Raw genomic sequence first — 19,678 nt, 5'->3', positions numbered from 1 at the left:
GATTGACCCTCATCGCCAGGTCCAACTGCCAAGCAGTGCCTCCTGTAATTGCCAGCATGCCAACCAATGTTAGTTGCACTTGTTCTTGCCTAAAGCAAAAGATGTTTGAAACTTTTTTGTTTTGAAATAAAAAGTGTAAAAGTATTATTAACAAGGTATCAAGGGGGCACAACCTATGTACAAAAAATTTACAAGTGTATTAGAGTGTCAATGATATTCTCAAAATTCTCATCCCTAATAATGTCATGCCTTAATAAAATAGATCCAAAATAATGAAAGCATCTATATTTCAATCTATGGTTCTCAACTTCTTTACCTTCAAAGGCTTTAAGGTTTCTTTCTTTTCAAAGGACCCAAAAATTGGTCAATGGAATAAGTTTTACAAATTCTTTTTTTTTACATTCTCCATCCCAAGCCCAAATTTCCTCTTTAACAGACTCCGCCATGACCCAATTGATACCCAATAGACCATGCTCCACAGCTCAAATGCTAAAGGACACAACAAAAGGATTTGGTTATACGATTCTACTGCGCTTTTGCATAAATAGCATCTGTTGATCATGGTCTGCCCTCTAGTCATCAACTTGTCAATAATCAAAATGCATCTCCGACATGCTTCCCATGCAGAAAAGGCAATTTTAGGAGGCACCTTAGACTTCCAAATTTGCAGAGTGGGGAAACTATGACCCCTGGTTTGCCCATTCCGAATAGTATGCTTATAATAGGATCTTATTGAGAAGTCTTTAGATTTGCTCAATTTCCATGTAATTGTGTCCTGGCTAGAATTGATATGTTGAGATGCAAGTAACCGTAATAAGTCTTCATATTCACTGACTTCCCAATTATTGAGATTCCTATAAACATTCACTGTCCATTCAGTGCCATCATTGGAGCGCCTATAAGCCTCCTCAATCAACATATCTTTTGATTATGCTATGTTATGATCCTCGGGTACTTACTCATGAGACACTCACCTTCTAACCAATCATCCCAACAAAACCTAATTTTATCCCCTCTACCAAGTTTCCATCGGATACACTCCTTGAATCTAGGCCACTCCATCAGAATTTTCCTCCACAAACCCAATCCATGCGGTCTTCGAGCCTTCTCACCACTCCAATTCTTCTCCACCCCACCGCACTTAGCTTCAACGATCCTCCTCCACAACCTTACCTCCACCTTCATAAATCTCTACAACCACTTACCCTAGAGAGCAACATTCAATTCCACTAGTGATTGGACACCCAACCCACCTTGGTTAAAAGGTTTTTTGACACCCCAAAGAAAGCGGCATTGTATAACTTCCAATCTCCTGGCAACTTTTACAAGGATCGTCAATGTTGACAAATAATAAATGGAGAGATTGATAGGCGTGCTTTTGATTATTGTGTGCCTTCCACTTTTTTTAATCAAAAGAGGCTTGAAACTTAATTAGGGAAATCTATCTCAAGAGAAAGGATGTAATCCAGATATATGATATAACTGTTAAAATTTGGACAACCAAATAGGAAAATGAGATAGTCATAAAATATGCCACTCTTTTGAAGAGTTAGTGGCAAGAACTTGATCGTTGTCATAGTCTCACTACGAAATGTAGCAAAGATATACCAACAATTAAAAAAATTGGTTAAAGAAAATAGGGCATACCGATTTATGATTGGACTCAATGAAGAGTATGATTAGGTGAGAGTGTAGATCATGCGGAAAAAAGAGATTCCATTCTTGAATGAGGTAATATCTCTTGGTAATGCTAAAGAAAGCAGAAGAGGAGTTAGAGTTGAACCTTGTACCATTGCTAGCTCCATAGTGGCGATTAAAGGCTTCAAACCACTTCAATAGGAGAAAAGACGCCAAGTCACAATGAGACTTCAACTATTAGCTAGAAAACATGGATAATCTTTGCTATACTGTCTGCAAGAAATCTAGGATATTCAGAAAACATCAAACTTCATAGAAAGCCTACCTCCACCTCTATCAAAGGCTGAGGATACAAGAATAATAAGGGTCAAACACATACGGCTCGTCCACATGAAGAGAAGAGTACAGACTTACTATGATTTCAAGGTGGAAATATAATGCCCGAGGACCCGACTAGAATATCTTGAAAAGTCTAAAGGTACAAGTCTCTTAGGATATTCAGATATACTTCCTATTTCTCATAGTTTAAATGTCTCAGATAAATCTTTTATATTATCATGGAGTGGAGTTAGGAGCTACCAACCATACGACCAACTCTTCTAAATTTTTTAACACTTATATTCTGTCCGTGTAATAGGAATATCGTCACTATTGATGGTTCACTAATTAAGTAGCAAGAGTTGGAAACATAAAACTTAATCCTTAGTTTTCTCTTTCCATGTCCCTTAATTATGCATTAATCTCGTATCAATAAAAAATTATTCCATGACCTCAACTGTAAAGTGATTTTTTCTTTCAATTTGTGATTTTCATGACCATAATTTAGAGAAGATAATTAGACGTACTGAGACTCATGATAGGTTATACTTCCTATATACACCTAAAATATCACGTATAGCTCTCTCTACTAGCACATCAGGTAAGTTATGTCTTACCACATAGTACTTAGACACTCTTCTTTCTCTACCTTTAAGGTTAGGTTTTCCTCTTTATTTTTCCATTATAGTAATGGCAGTGATGTAGGTGCATTGATAAAACATAGACGTGTAAATTTTTCCCTCAATAATAAAAGAAAAAAAATTTCCTTTTCATTTGATCCGCAATGATATTTGGAATCCCCTAAATGCTCCTAATATTTATGTGATTCGATAGTTTGATTTTTTTACTAATGTTTATTCTTTGGTAATTTGTTTTGTTTTCTTGAAATATAAAATTAAGCTTAGTCATGTATTTTCTTTTTGAAATATAAAGTATGAATTTTATTGAGATAGATACCAAGGGGGTGCTACCTATGTGCAAAATTTACAAATCAATTAATGTATCATCAAGTTCCACTAAATCCTCCATACAGTAAAAAAGATAACCTTGTAAAAAAAACTAAATGTTTGGAACCATATATTCTGAAGGATATTAAAACTATTTTACATCTTTAGCCCCATGAAAAGGCTTCTATTCTTCTCCTTTTTCACCATCTAGAAGATAGAGCACAGAATTATATCTACTTGTTTCTGTCGGCCGCTAACACTCTTCCGCGCCCAAATTTCTTCTCTTATTGATCCTGTCATAATTCACTTAATGCCAAGTGACACATAAACTAAGATCCAAAACTTTTAAACTTGCGGACATCATGGCAAGAGATGCTTACGAGTCTCCTCATCCCTCTTATAAAGATAATAAGCATTATCCAATATCTTTCCTCTCTTCCTCAAATTGTCAATAGTTAAAAAACATTCCTTATTAGCCTCCCAAACAAAAAAAAAAAAAAGCACTGGGTGGGACACTAGTCTTCCACATTTGTCTAACAGGGAAACAAATGCCATCATCTTCATACTTGTGCAACTTCTTGTAGAAAGATTTAGTTGAGATGACTCATTGGATGTGAGGCTCCACTGTGGGTGTTGATGCTTTCATCCAATGAAATGAGGGATTTACATACCCAAAAACTCCTCATTTTTTCCAATCTCCCAATCGGTGAGATTCTTCGACACAATCATTTCTATTCTCTATTAAAGAGTCACAAATTTTGATATCTTTCTGTTGAGTTATTGCATAAATATGAGGAAAACACACTCTAAAAGTGCCATTAGTTTGCACTCTCAAAGTTGAGCTTAATCATGTTATCCCTTAGTTACACACTTTGATTAAAACATAGTTTGAGGGTAATAATTTTATCTTTTTATATTGATAATGCCCAAGAACACTTTAATCTGACATTATTCTCATTTCTAAAGGAAAGAATTGTTATGAATCTTCTCGTGTCTAAAATCTACAATAAATGGAGTAGCAGAACAAAAGAATAGTTACTTGCTCACCACTACATGCGCCTTTTTATTTCAAAATCATGTATCCAAATACTATTAGCATGAAGCTGTATTAACTGCTATTCTATCTTATCAACCGGTACCATCTAAAGTAGTAGGCTTCCACAATCTAATGGAAATTCTAGATATATTCTTTCTTGAGGTACAAGTCACCAATAACCTTATCCCTCGTGTCTATTGATGTGTTGCGTATATTAACATATGACAGTCTCAAAGGGAAAAACTTGACTCCAAAGCCATCAAGTATATCTTTGTGGGATGCTTGCTAACATTGAAAGGAAACAAATGTTATCATCCAACTTCCTAAAAGTTTTATATATCCCTTGATGTTGCCTTTGTTGAGATCGAAGTATTCTTTGATCAACCTTATCTTCAGGAGGAGACTACACTAGAAAATAAAGACTCGTTCTTTTATATTCCTCCCTTATCTTTAAACCCTGTCCGTTTGGAACAATCATTGTACCAGAAAACTAGAGCTTGCTAAATGAGGTTGAACCTCAAGTCCCACTAGATGAGGTTGAACCTCAAGCCATACAAGACCTCATACTTTTCGAAGGTGTATTTGAGACGGAAAAACTTAGACTCTGATCCCATACAAGTTCAAGAATCCTTGTCGAAGTGTTGAAAATGATGTAAGTTATGATAATCACATTTTCTCTAATGTTGATATACCTGTTGCACTTAGAAAAAGGACGAGAACGCACTAAGCATCGACTCTACTGAGCCTCAAATTTGTCTCTTTTGAACCCCATATCACAAGAACTTTTTAATGAGTCTAAATGCAATGTCCATTTCTTAAAACAATATTTTAGATTTTTTTTTGAAAGTATAAATAATGGTATTAATATGGGTACTAATGGAGTGCCAACCCATGTATAAAAGTATTTACTCGTTAATTATTTTATCAATTAGGTCCTCTAAATCCTCCAACGAACTTGGGGTATGATCCAATAACAAAAAAATTAAGATATTGGAGCTATCGACTCTTAAGTATGTTAATTCTATTCACATTATCACTTTTTATCTTAAAAAGAAAAAAATTATCAACCCTTTCAAAAGTCCCGTTGTTACTCTCCTTCCACACTGTCCACATTATAGTAAGTGGTATTAAGTCTGCTTGTTTACTCCTCCCCCTTGATGCCCTCCATGCCCAAATCTCATCTCTTATCAATCCTACCATCACTCAACTAATTTTTAACAACCTGTACACCATAACCCTAGCTGATACACCACTGGGCACTAAAACAAAACATGGTTACAACTCTCCTTTGCTATCTTGCAAAAGTAGCAAGTATTCACCGAAAACTGTTATTAAAAATGTAAGGAATTAAAAAATGCTATGTATGGTGAAATGCATGCTCTTTAAAAGAATCAAACATGGGAAGTGGTGAACTTAACTGAAGGAAATAAAGCAGATAGATATAAGTGGGTGTTCACTATCAAGTACTTGCTCGAAGAAACCATATAGAGATATAAAGTCAAATTGGTGACTAAAAGGTGTATCCAGACCTATGAGATTGATTACCTAAAGATTCTTGCACCGGTTGCGAATATGATTGGGCTGCATGTCTTACTGACCTTGGTTACAATAATCCGATATAAAGAATCCTTTCGTGCATGGGGAATTTGAGAAAGAAATTTACATGGAAATTCATCTCGAATGCGAAAATACAACTATGAGTACAGAAATGCATGCACTTGAAAAGAATCAAACATGTAAAGTGGTGAACTTACCTAAACAAAAATGACTAATTGGGTGTAACTGGGTGTTCACTCTCAAGTACTAGTTTGATGAAACCATATAGAGATACGAAGCAAGATTGAAGGCCAAAGAGTATACTCAGACCTAATAGATTGATTGCCAAAAGGCATTTGCACCGATTGCGAATATGAATACGGTATGTGTCTTACTGTCCTTGACTGGAATAATTCAATATAAAGAATGCCTTCGTGCACGAGGAATTATAGAAAGAAATTTAGATGGAAATTCCTCGTAGGTTTGCCAAATGAGTAGGAACAAATAAGGTGTGTAAGTTCAAAAAAGCATTACATAGGCTCAAGTAGTCTCCCTGGCATGATTTAAAAGATTCACGAAGGTGATGTCATGGGATATAGATAGTGTCAGGGAGATCATACCTTATTTATTAAACAATTCGATTCAAAAGGAGTCACAATGCTCCTAATGTATGTAATGATATCATTATAACTAGTGATGATGGAGAAAAATTGGCAATTTGCAATGTTTAGGTAAAGAAATTGAAATTAGAGAATTTGAGAGATTAAACTATTTCCTTTAAATAGAAGTAGTATGCTTGAAGATAGATATATTGATCTCACAACAAAAATATGTTGTTGATCTTTGGAAGAATACTTGAAAGTTGGCATGCATGCTTGCTGGCACCTCAATTGATCCCAATTATAAATTGGAACTAACAAAAGAAGACATAGATGCTGACAGGGAATGTATTAGTGGTTGGTTGGAAAATTGATATAACAGGAAATGTATTAGTGGTTGGTTGGAAAATTGATATAACAAGAAATGTATCAGTGGTTGGTTGGAAAATTGATATAACTATCACACACATGGTCAGATATTGCCTATACAGTAAGCATAACAACTTAGTTCAAGCACAAACTGGAAGACAATACACTTACAAACTGCCTACAAAGATATTCTACTACTTAAAGAATACATCAAGAAAGGAAATCATGTTTGAAAGAAACAATGGATTACTTCTTGAAGTCTATGTTGATGCGGATTATGCTGGATTGTTAGTCGGCAGGAGATCGACTACTAGGTATTATATCTTCCTTGGAGGGAATCTACTTACCTGGAGAAGTAAGAAGAAGAATATGGTAGCTCTATCTAGTGTAAAATTGAAATTTTGAGTCGTGCCTCAAGGAGTATGTGAACTCCTATGGTTAAAGATGATCCTAGAAGACTTGACAATTGAAAGGGATGGACCTATGAGACTCTACTGTGGCAGTAAGTCAGCTATTAGCACTACTTACTGTCCAGTACAATATGAAATCAAACACATTAAATTTGACCTACATGACATCAAAGAAAAACTGGATAGTGAATTGATATGCATACCTTATATGGTCATTGTTTCACAATTTGCATATGTATTGGCTGAAGGTGTAATGGCTCTGGAAATTAAAAGGAAATGTATATATTTATTCTAAGTGCGGAAGCGAAATAAAATAAATTATGATTAACATTCATTACACAATAATCAAAACGTATTAAACATATGAGCGAATAAACTAGTTAAAAGAAATACTATGAATGAATAGTATAAGAAAAACTAATAAATCTTTAGATTTCTACTCGCCGTCTCCCTGCGGAACGGGCTCGGGAACCAAGCCCTCCTGATCTGAAATGGTTAAATAAGGAATGAGCTACACTACCCTAGTAAAGATGTCACACTATCTCACTGTCACAGAAGTAAAGATTGGTAGAAAACAAAAACGACCAATGGAACATAATTTATAACAAATTCATTTATCAATAATAAAACCCTTTACTGTCCACTTACCTCGGTTAGATTCATGAAAACAACTTATGAAAACAATAACATTATAAACATCATAAGATTATGCACACTCTGTAACATAACACATATCATACTTTTGTATTTCAATCATCAGACAACAAATTTCCTCTTTTATCAGCTTACTAGTATCTATGGGGATCCATAGGGGTTCCCGCCACACGTGAACCATTCATTTTAACAACTTAATTCCAGGGTCGTCCCCATACCCCGTCCGGTACGGGCACCAATATAATAAACTTCAATATCCCGTCCGGTATGAGGGTGAAGCGGGCCGTCCCCATACCCCGTCTAGTATGAGCGTCAAAACATTTAAACTCTCCATACCCCGTCCGGTATGAGAGACACGTCCCCAGTAGGGTCCCCTATGGACCCGGTTCGTCCACTATCTCCCAGGATGTCTAGTGAGGCCGTTAACCTATCCATTTATCAACTCAATCCCATTCATATTTGTTCTTAGTCTCAATTACCCAATCAAATATGAATACGTAAACCAGTAACGAACACCAAATCAGACAAACATAACATCGGGTTCACAATAATCAAACCATAATAAATTAAACAGTGAATCATGCATACGAAGGCACAGAATAAATAAATCAGATAATACACTGTATTTAGACTGTAAAATAAATCAAACAGGAACTGACCGAAAAATATATCAGATTCGGGTTCCATTAGCAACCTTAATTAATTATACATATCCATGAATTCATAAAATACCGTTTTATCATTTATTAGACTTTAATCCCGTGATAGGATTTCGTAGTCTGAAATCCGGTTCTCACTGCGCTTACGGGCAGTCCCTAAATTTCATGAATTTTTCTTCGGAAACTGAAACATACTTCCAGTACCTGCACATATCCTCAAAAAATCCCAAATCAGACCCAAGGCCTATTCGACTAATTTCGGAATTCTGGCACGGTGGCTACGCCGTGCTTCGGCGACGGCGCCGCCACCCACGGCGGCGATCCGCCTCGGGTTGGCCGTTTTCGGCCGAATTCGGCCAAACTTGCATTGGTTCCTGTGATAAAACACCCCTAGGGCTCTCGGTGGGTCAAAAAATTCTAGAAAATCGAGACTTACCGGCGGCGAAACTCTCGGGTGCGGCGGCTCCTCCGGCGCGAGTTGCGATTTGGTGTTTTGCTCCGGTCAACCTGTAGAGGAAGGAACGATGGTCAGAGTGGTGTAAAAATTACATCGAACGGGAATCGAGAAGGGTCTCATCGGAGGCAAAAATCGAGGAAACCCGCGGCGGCGTCGCTGGGTTTCGGCGATGTTTTTCGGCCAATTGGCCGGTGGTTTAGCTCCGATATTGCCACAGGGAGGTTCAGCATCGAAAAACGAGTCAATGGGAGAAATTTTACCTCGTTTGGCGGCCGGAAGGTGCTCCGGCGTGGCGGCGGGTGGCGGCGGTCGGTTTTTCCGGTGGCTGGGTTGTCTTCTCCGACGAGGGTTCTGGCGGCTAAGGTTTGGGGTTGGGTGTGGATGAGATTATTTATAACCTTCCCCTTTTAATCTGAGCCGTCCATCACGATTTAATCTGGGCCGTCCGATCGCGATTAAATTGGAAATGAATCTGGGCCGTCCATCACGATGCGATCTGGGCTATCCGTGCGTGATCAAATTTAGGCTGTCCGCACGCGTGCAATCTGAGCCGTCCGTGCTCGCGTTTGATCTGGGCCGTATGTGCGCGCGGGAACGGATCTCAGCCATCCGATCGCGCGCACGCGGATCACCCACGTGGCCCGTTCTGCGTTGCCTTCCCGTGTCAGCGTCTCTGCTACGCGGCGTGTCCTGGTTGGCTGGAGCTGCTGACCGGGCTGCTGACATGGTGCAATTTTTCTAAATTGCGTTTTGACCCCTGATTTTCGATTTTCTTTTCAAAAACATCCCCAGAATCCAAATTTTCACCATTTTTTTCCAAAATTATTTTCAATTAAATCCAAAAAATAATTTTACCATTTATTATTATTTTTATTTCTATTTATTTAAATTAAATTAAATTAAAACCATATAATTATTACCTAATAAATTAATTATTAAAATAAAATAAAAAATCAAAATAATTCCAATAATAATAAAAATTAAATTTTGGGTGTTACAGAAGGGTTGAGTAATTTGGATTTTAAACTAATATTGCCAAACTGGAAATAAAAATTATCTATTCAATAGCTTGACCGAAAATGTTGGGAAGTATAAAATGTTTATTAAGTAGGGTAAATGGTATGCAATGACATACCCATATCATTGTAGTTAAGTGTGTTTCTTTTTATTGCTCATGTAGACTTGTATATATAGGGCCATAATATTTAATGAAGTACATACTTTCATCCTCCAAACATATCTCGATAATAATGCGCCTAACAAAGGTTCATGATAAAGTTGTTAACTAGGACATACTAATAAGATGGAGTTAGTAATAGTGATGTTATCCGGGGAGAACATTCTTTTAGTGATTGATGGTCACCCTTGAATGTTTATTCTGTTTAATTGGTCAGACATTTATCAACAAAGAGTTGAATCCACTTTTTATTATTTTATTATAGGAAGAAACACTTACCAAAGGAAAACAGAGTCTGTTGTCAGGTCTGAAACAATAGTGAAAGTGTAAGATTTTTTTCATCTTGCAAATAGGGAGAAACCAAGAGTAGTTGTGAAGTGTCATTGGAATCTTATTAGTAACAGAAAACAAGTCTTTGACATTTTATGAAGTTGGAGATCATGTAGCAAGTATTCTCATGGCGGGTGGGGGGTGAATACTATTTTGCATCTTTAACTTTACTTTTGTCCCTTTGTGGCTCCTCTGCAGCCATTATGGTGAGAAGACCTGGATTTTTTCAAATTAACATGTAGGAAACAATTCTTAATTCTGACGGATGGGGTATCTTCTTCTCTCACAGTTGGTTCTTCTGGTATCTGTTACCAACTGCCTCAAGAGACCTAAAATTAAATTATGCAAAGATGCTCTTAAAGCAAGATTCCTGTGAATCTTTTTTTTTTTTTTTCCGAAATAATATTCTTGTAAATCATGAATGATCTTTTCTGCAGGCCATAAACAGCTTGAAGAATGTCGATTCAACTGCTCTTCTTCAGTTTCTTCATCCGATTCTTAATATGCTTCTCCATCTTATAGGCAATGGTGGAGAAACTCTCCAGGTTCGTTAGTATGCATACACTTTTCCTTTTTTTTTTTAAAATAAAGGAGGAAATGCCAATGGAAAGAGGAAAAGTTAAACAAACTTAAGGAGGATAATATAAGATATAGTAAAAATATATTGTATGTAGTATATATCAATATAAACTTTTATATTTATGTAATGAACTTAAATATGCCCTTAATGATTTGAATATAAATTGATGAAATGTAAAAGTGTAATAAGTTTGTTGTAAATGAAAGTAAGTTTGGAGAGGTATTGATGATTGGCTGCATATAATTATATATGTTAAGACACATGGCATGGATTGAACTCATAGGCATTCTTTTATTTAATAGACTGGAAGTTTAACATGCGCCTAGATTGGCGTTTAATTATTATTTGTTTACTTATTTCAAGAAAAAATCAATATGACATTTTTTTATCTGTATGATTTAGATATCTTAAATGTAGTTGTAAATCATTTGTGAATACATTTTCATAATAATAGTATAATGTTCAACTATTTTGAATTTCTATTTTATGTTAATTACATTTACATATGGTTAAGCATTTTTATATACTCCTTTAAGATCTTTTACTCCTATATAACGTTTATTTGAAACAGTAACTCTTTTTGTATTGAAATTAGCTACTTAAAAATATAATAAATTTATTTCTCTAGTGAATCCAAATAATTCATCTCAGTGAATATGAACATCCATCCAGATAATTCACCTCAGGTTATTATATCAAGAGTAGTGTGCTCCGAATTGTGATATGAAAGAAACATAATTTGGAGATTATTAGAATCTCATAGAGAAACTGAATATAAAATAACCTGGAAGAGAAATGAAGAGGAAGAAAAATCAAACGAGAAAATATTGTAATGCAAAATTTATATTCTCAACAAGATAAAATACATGTAATCCTAACCTAAAAGCGACAACAATAATATAAACTAAACAGAAATAAAACCCAGCAAGAAAATATAGAAACTAATCATAATAGGTACATAGCGGTCTATTTGGTGACTGAGACTTCTACACATAGGCAAAGACACTTGCAGCTACTAGTTCTACTAAAATAATATAGACTGAAAAGAAATAAATCCATGCAAGAAAGTAGAGAAACTAATTATAATAGGTACATAGTGGTCAATTTGGTGACTGAGACTTATACATATAGGCAAAGACACTGGCAGCTGCTAGTTCTACTAAAATTTCAGTTGCTGCTACTCTCCTTGTGCTGAAATATCTCTAACATTGGCTTTTCATTTAATTATAACACTTATTAATAAGCACTACAAAACCTATGCCTTTAAATGATCTCAGTTAAGTTATTATTGTAAAAATTAATTTTTTAGTACAATTATACTTCAAATAAATGTCAAACAAAGTTTGAAATAGAGAATGAAAATATTATATTTGTTCTTTTTTTTCTTCGTTTGAGCGCTTTATTTATTTAACCGAAAGAATGTTAGTTCTATAATGGAAAATCAGATTATTAAATTAAAAACTTATTAGAACTTGCTTCAGGATCTTATATTTCTGATTTTGTCTGATCGATCAGTGTTTCACATTTGCCATACAATCACTAAGAAACCATTATAGAATGGATGACATATATGGTTCAGATGGCCAAGATGACAAAGGTGACATTGTCAGTTGCAAGAGTAATATTTATAGGGAGAAATGTAGAAGGGTTACATAGTAGATAGTGTTAATTGGGTGGAGATAACTCTTGGTAATAATACATAGAAAGTTAAAATATAATATTATTATTTTTTATGATCCTAGAATGCCACTTATTATTCCTCTTGTTAGAAGTGTTTTTTATTTATGTCAAAAGACAAATAGATAGAGTAATCCTTCTATAGGTGCTAGGCTCTTGTGAAATTGTATTATTTATTTATTTTTAGACTAGTGTAGTATATTTCTTCTTTTTTGAGATAAAAGAGTTGGAATATGTATTAAATGTAGGCACCAAAGGGGTGCCGTCCATGTACAAAAAATTTATAAGTTAATGAACATATCTACAATAAAACCAAAATCATCAAGGCTACGAAGGTTGCGTTCAAGAATAATGGACCCCAAAAAGTGAAACCGTTTTCCTTGATTTTACCAAAACTATCATCTTTTCCCTTGAAAGCTCTATTGTTTCTTTCTTTCTAGAGAATCCAAAAGATGGTAAGAGGAATAAGTCGACATTATAGACAGTAATTGATAGTAATTGTCCTTGATGTAGCATATTTCTTCTTATATGTTATTTTCATGAAAAAGTACTGTATAGGAGCCATTTATTATGTACAATGGTTGTTTCATTAGTAGAAAAAAAGCATTTGTAAAAATTATACGAGGATGCTTGCTTTTTTATTATTTAGAGTCATTTTAATTATATTTTTTGGAAATCACTTGAATATTCTATCCTTCAATAAGCTATCTTAACATTAGGAAATAAATCCTGCTAAAGTTATGAGATACTGATTAGGAAATTCCACTAATGGAGATCTGATTTGGTGTAATCAGTTTCCTGCTTTGCAATATACCCATGTATATGCTAAGAAATGCAGTTTCTCTCTAACTACCGCAATTGTATATGATGATTTTTAAGGTTTTAGTTAGAATATTTATGAATTAGTAAATCTAGGACTGCTCTAATTAGATATTAATTATAATTTGTTATAATGTGAAGAACTTTTTTATTAGTAGAAGAAAGGCATTTGTAAAAGATGATTTGAATGCGGAAATATTAATTCTGTATATTTCAATATAAAATGCTTATATAAACATACATGCATTTTGATTATTTATAAATATTACGATGTGTTTATTTTTGATAGTAATTTTACTACCATAAATATTTTATTTATGATGGTACCTAATTTTTTTTATTTCAAAAAAAGACGGTACCTAATTTTCGTTGATCTTCTCACAACTTGAAATATAACGTATATAATTATTTTAATAATTTTTACATAATGAATCAAATAAAAATAAAAATTTTCTTATATTTTGAAAATATTATTTATCTATTCAATTGGAGCGTATTCTTATAATTGTTGATTTCTTTTTAAATTTTTCTGCATTTAATATATAATATTATTTTTTATTTAAAAAAGTATATAATATTATTTTTATTTATTATTAATTTGTAGTTTTTAAATGTGTAATAAATAATAAAATTACAACATTAATAATTGATTTAATAAAATAACATTCAAGTTAATCAATTCTAGTGAAATAATATAATTTTTAGTAAAATTAAAGTATTCATATATTACGAAATAAATAATATATGGAATAGATAAACTTAGTTTTATACTTACCCTAGAATGCTTATAGCATTCAAGTATGCTAAAAGTGCGCATCCACATTCATACAAAAAATAGTCATTTGTTTTAATCTAGTCAATATGATGTAGATTATGTTGATTGGTTTTCAATCACTTGTTTGCATGGCTCTATTGTTGCATAACACATTATTTGTAGGAATAAGCACAACTCCAATAACTCAATGAAATCGAGATATCAAAGATGAAGGCAAGGCTCTTCAATTTTTTCCTATATTTCAAATTCCGAATAAAATTCGCATCTTTTTAAGTCAAATGTGTTGGTTGGTTAGAGATACAACTTTCTATAATCATACAACTTTTTATAATCATACATGGAAAATTGATTATCTCTATATTTTGTATTAGTAGTTATTGAAGAATGCCACTTGTCGTCCTCAACTACATAACATGGATCTACTTCTAATTTTGTCATTGATCTTTCTTTTCTTAATTTGCATAAATTAGAGGTGGAACAACTACATAGCATGTAGCAGCTCATATAAACATGCCATTTGTTAAAGTAATAGACATCATTGTTTGAAATTGTAAAAATAGTTTACATCTAATCATCATCCAATATAATTGTTGCATTCAATTTTTCTTTGTTCTTGCTGTTGATAATATATTAGATTGTGTTGATAATTCATTCTTTTTTTTTTTGAAATAAAAAGTATAAAATGCATCATTGATGACTGGCACCAAGGAAGTGTCAACTTGTGTACAAAATATTTACATATCTAACAATATGTCAATAAGGCCCCATAAATCTTCCATTGAGTAAAGAGAATAACCATAAATAAAAACCCTTCTACGCACAAAATTTAATTTCTACCTAAGACAACCATCACCCAATGGATTCCTAAAAAGGCCATAAACCATAGTCCAAGCTTGTACGCCATTGGACATCATAGAAGTACATGATTTCAAGTCTCTGCATGGCTTTTACAGAGGTAGAAACTGTTCACCATAATCTTACCATTTCTCAACAATTTATCAATGATCATAATGCGCCCTTTATTGGCATCCTACACAAAGAAAGCAACTCTTGGAGGAACTTTAACGTGCAATTTTGTCTAAACAGAGATCTAGTACCAATGTTTTCTTGCTTGGTTAGATGCTTGTAGAAAGATACCGAAAAGGACCCAGTAGTAGTGAGAGCCCATGCAGGGTTTTCACTACTTATGTCCAAGGACCTGAGAGATAGAGTACTTAGAAGATTCTCATACTCATTAATCTCCCAATTGTTGAAGTTTCTCAGTACATTTATCTGCCACTTCTCTCCCCTCCTCCGCATCTCTGGATGAATCATTTATCATAATATCTTTCTGTTGTGTGATGACAAAAATGTGAGGATACTGATCTCCAAGGGCTCTGCCTTCCAGCCATGAATCCTGCCAAAATTTGACTCTACCACCCTTGCCAACTTCCATCTGATGCACACTTGGAACTTGTCTTGACCTATGCAATTTTTTTTTCCACATTCCTTTCCATGCGGTCTTGATAAGGCTCCAGTATACCATCCTTTCTCATTTGTTTCGAGCTTTGCTTCAATCACCATTCTCCATAATAGTCCTCCTCCATAAACCTCCAAAACCAGTTACCTTGTAAGACCATGTTCATCTCTACCAGAGATTTTAACCCCAAACCTCACTGGGGTATTGGCTTATTATCTCATCCCGGCTCACCAAATGGTATCTTCTTCTATCATCGGAATTGCCTTATATTGTGTTGATAATTAATTACTTAATGATATTACTATAACTACATATATTAGAAATGAGTTTTTTAATATGAAAACTTTTTTATATTAGCCAAAATGGAAAAAAGTCACCGAACAGATTCTACATTAGTGTTAAAGGGTCTAAACAAATAATTAATGATGGATAGATTGACTAGTAACCTCTGTGAGAAAAGCTTCAAGAACCACTTATTCAATCTGATTTTTCTTTTTTCTTTTGTTATCAAAAGAACAATTAGAGTGATGATTGATATGGTGTTGGTTGGCAAGGAATATGACTGTTGTAAAGACATGTTTTTGTGATTGTTTTTCATATTGCACTTTTTTTTTTGTTTTGTTTTTAAATTGTCTTCACCTGTTTCAGGTTGCAGCCTTCAGAGCCATGGTCAATATCTTGACTCGGTATGCTTGTAGTTATGTTTTTAATTTTTCTTAGCAGTTGGAAAATGGGAATTGTTGTTTATCATGTTGGTTATATATAAAAATACACTAACAATAAAATGCTGGCACATGTTACAAAACAAAAAGAAAGTGACATGCGAGATTCGTAGTATCACTTTCACCTGTATGGTAACCTAAAAGAGAGTTTTGACTGCTAATTTTGTTGTCAACCCAAATTTCTAATCGTAGTATCACTTTCACCTGTATGGTAACTTAAAAGAGATTTTCAACTGCTAATTTTGTTGTCAACCCAAATTTCTAACCAAATCACTTATTGTTTGATGTTCTTCATACTCTTACCCAAGTATAGCCTTTATCATTAATTCTCTAATGAGTTGGGATATGGTCCTGAAGTTTGGATCTGCTCGTGAGATGAGATATGTAGAACTATAGTTCGGGACTGGTTGATACAACCTATCTATCTTGAGAGTGACAGAACTAAACCTTTTCTTCCAAAAAAAAATTTCTTCTCTTCTCCCATTGCTGAAACTTGAATATAACTAAATAGGACACAATGGGTTGACTTCTTCCTAAATTCTAGGATAAAATCACCCTATTTTAGGCTAACATTGTATCAATGATTTTAGGATAAAATCTTATCACCATGATCTTAGCTTATTTATTTAACTAACAAAAAAATAGAAACTTCAAAAATAATTAGACATCTAAAGCTACTAAAGACAGCAGAAGGGTTCAACACATTCTTGCTGTTTACCTATTTTCTGCTTGCTTTCCGTGAGTCCCTCTTCAATCTTTTCTTTCATTATGGAGTAGAACATTACACCCTTTTTGCATGAGGTGTTTGTCCTCAGACACCGAATATGATAAATGGATTCAATGTAATGTAAATCCCTTCGCAAAGAAAAAAGTTCTAGATGACTCAGAATATAAATTCTTCATTTTTTTCAAAAAAGACAGAATATAAATTCTGGACATCGTCCTTCTGCTGCACTCAGATATAGGGCAAATTGTAGTGTATCCCTGGAGTGCCGGAAGAGTCCAAATAAAATATCAATGCAAAGGCCTTCTGCCAATCGAATTGACCAATCCCTGTTGTATGTTGTAGTAGCTTCTGCATCTGCCTTCCTAAAAATGTCCCGGATTTTCGGAACTGCATGTCTGCCAGCAGCAATGAAATTCTAATGGAATCATCATGTTCCAAGCATGAGATTAGACTGGAGCGATCAACTATTGCAAGCCAAGTATCTGTATGGGCATGTCACATCTTCACAATTGCATCATGGGCAGCAGGAAGAAAATGCTTGCCAGACAGCATATGGATGCAGCTGATCCTCTGCATCTTGACCCTTCAGCTTTTCTAGAGGCTGAGATGTTTTCTTGTCCCATAAAATGACAAATTGATTAATAAATGATCGCCCACTATACTCTAGTGTAGATTTGGGGGACTTAATTGGTATTTTTATTGTTATAATAGTTTTTTATATACGAGTTGCATCCCCTTGGTGCTCTTATGTGTACATTTTTCGCCTTTTTCTTAAAAAAATGGCATTGATCACGAGATTCTGTTGCCACCTTTACTTTATTAGAATTCATCTTTAACAATCTCCTTACTCTCGAATGTTTTTGCCATGGTTTTCTTGCTGCAGGCATTTATGCTAATTTCTGACATTGTATTGTTCGTTGGTATGGTACTCAAGAGCTCCCCTAATAGGCCCTTCATTTGCACACTAAGCTCACTCTGCCACTCTTGTTATTGGAAAACACTAAATTCTCTCATAACCAACTGCTCCAATACCAAGTTGATATGGTCCCAAAATTTGAATCTACTCACAGGACGAGATATGTAGAACTAGGGTTTGGAACTCATTAGAACTAATCGATCTCCAGTGTTAAAAGATTCTAAATCTTTCTTTTTTTTTGAGATTCTTCTCTTCTCTCATGGCTGAAATTTGAGTAGCAATAAATATGAAGCAATGGGTTAACTTCTTAAAATTTAGAACAAAATCACCACAACTTTACACCAAAAACTTGTTGCCCTAAATTTAGACTTTCTTAGTTAGCCTGTTTATTTAAATAGAAAAAAACAAAGGAATTTGGAAATAAAAGACACTTAAAGTTAATCAAAGACTGCAAAAGAGTTTAACACACTCTTTGTCATTTGCCTTTTTTTTTTGCTTGGTGTCCATGAATCCCTTTTCAGCCTTTTCTCCAGGTTATTGACTATAACAAATTGATTGTGTATATACTGAAGCAGGGTTCCTTATTTTTCATTCTCTTTTCTTTTTAACTTCAGGTAGTGAATTTTGGATTTTATTTTGTAGTGTACAGCAAGAATCCATTGATGATGCTGAACGGAATCGTTTTTTGGTTACGTATGTTGATTATGCTTTTGATGACTTTGGAGGCCGTCAGCCACCAGTTTATCCAGGATTGTCTACTGTGTGGGGTAGCCTGGCCCGTAGCAAGGTGTGTATGGCACATTTTATCAACATTTCAAAATGGATAGAAGCTCATATTAGTCCAAATTATTAACCATTTATTCATCGTCGGGTTACAGGCTAAAGGTTACCGTGTTGGTCCAGTATATGATGATGTTTTAGCGATGGCTTGGTTTTTCCTTGAGTTAATCATCAAGTCAATGGCATTGGAGCAAGCACGCCTTTTCTACAATACTCTTCCACCAGGTAGCTTCCAAGTTCCATTAGTGCTTATTAAAAAGTTTGTTTTCCTTATTAAAAAATTGCTTTTTGTTTGTTACTTCATATGCATTTTTTACATGTATTCCTAGCAATCCAATTGTGGGAGTTAAACTCTAGATAATGAACTTATGCATCCTAAGAACAAGGAGAGGTGGCAAGTAAGTGAAAACTCATGGTAAAAATTATAGGATAATAAAAAAGAGTATTATTGAATGCTTCACTCGGTTTGTTGACTTAGAAATGGCTGATTAGGAGTAAAGGAATTAGTTTTTGGAGGCCTTAGTTTGATCATTCAACCACCCCAAAACTCTTACCAGCTTGTAGTGAAAATATTGTCTGATCCAGCTAATCTTGACACATAATGCATGAGTATGGTGGTCTTTGAAGCTTGTTAGACCTAATGACTTAGCTTTATTGAGTATCATCCTAGTGCTTTTGCATGAAATGCTGGTGGCAATTATAATTTAGGAAATGGTTTCTTAAGGAAATGCAAAAATTATATTCTATAGATGGTCCTTTAGACCCTAGACTTCAGTGGCTCTGGTCTGCATGTTCCTCGGAAGGAACCTGAGTGGAGTTCAAGGGGGAAAAGTTCATAACCCGTAGATTGATTCACATTCATCTGGGCTTATTTTTTGTCAATTGAGATCGTGTTCCAGTGGTTGAGACAAGGTTACCAAAAATTTCTCAGAAAGTCTGGTTTCCAAATAATTGAGGCCTTCATTATTTTGCTCCTCTCACATTCTCCTTCTATCTCAACATGTTCTTTTAAGTTCGTTTCAATATTTGAAAGAAGCCAACTCTTTTTCTTAAAAGGATGTCTGATGCCTTTGTTTTTTTTTAAATTTTTTTT

General features: G+C 34.4%; 1 protein-coding gene across 4 annotated transcripts in view; it reads left to right on the top strand.

Moving 5' to 3' along the window:
* SPK1 (guanyl-nucleotide exchange factor) overlaps positions 1–19,678 on the top strand; it is a 67,733-nt gene that overhangs the window by 30,911 nt on the left and 17,144 nt on the right. For all 4 annotated transcript variants that reach the window (XM_088221147.1, XM_088221146.1, XM_088221145.1 and 1 more), the window contains 4 exons: positions 10,568–10,675; positions 16,089–16,126; positions 18,448–18,592; positions 18,684–18,810. In XM_088221147.1, the coding sequence (XP_088077273.1) occupies positions 10,568–10,675; positions 16,089–16,126; positions 18,448–18,592; positions 18,684–18,810 (418 nt within the window). The remainder of the gene's footprint in view (positions 1–10,567; positions 10,676–16,088; positions 16,127–18,447; positions 18,593–18,683; positions 18,811–19,678) is intronic.

Source organism: Carica papaya, chromosome 5 (genome assembly GCF_054855325.1).
Source record: "Carica papaya isolate Zhongbai chromosome 5, ASM5485532v1, whole genome shotgun sequence".
Taxonomy (NCBI): Eukaryota; Viridiplantae; Streptophyta; class Magnoliopsida; order Brassicales; family Caricaceae; genus Carica; species Carica papaya.
Note: the sequence above shows the minus strand (reverse complement) of the source record. Positions and strands in the feature narration are given on the sequence as shown.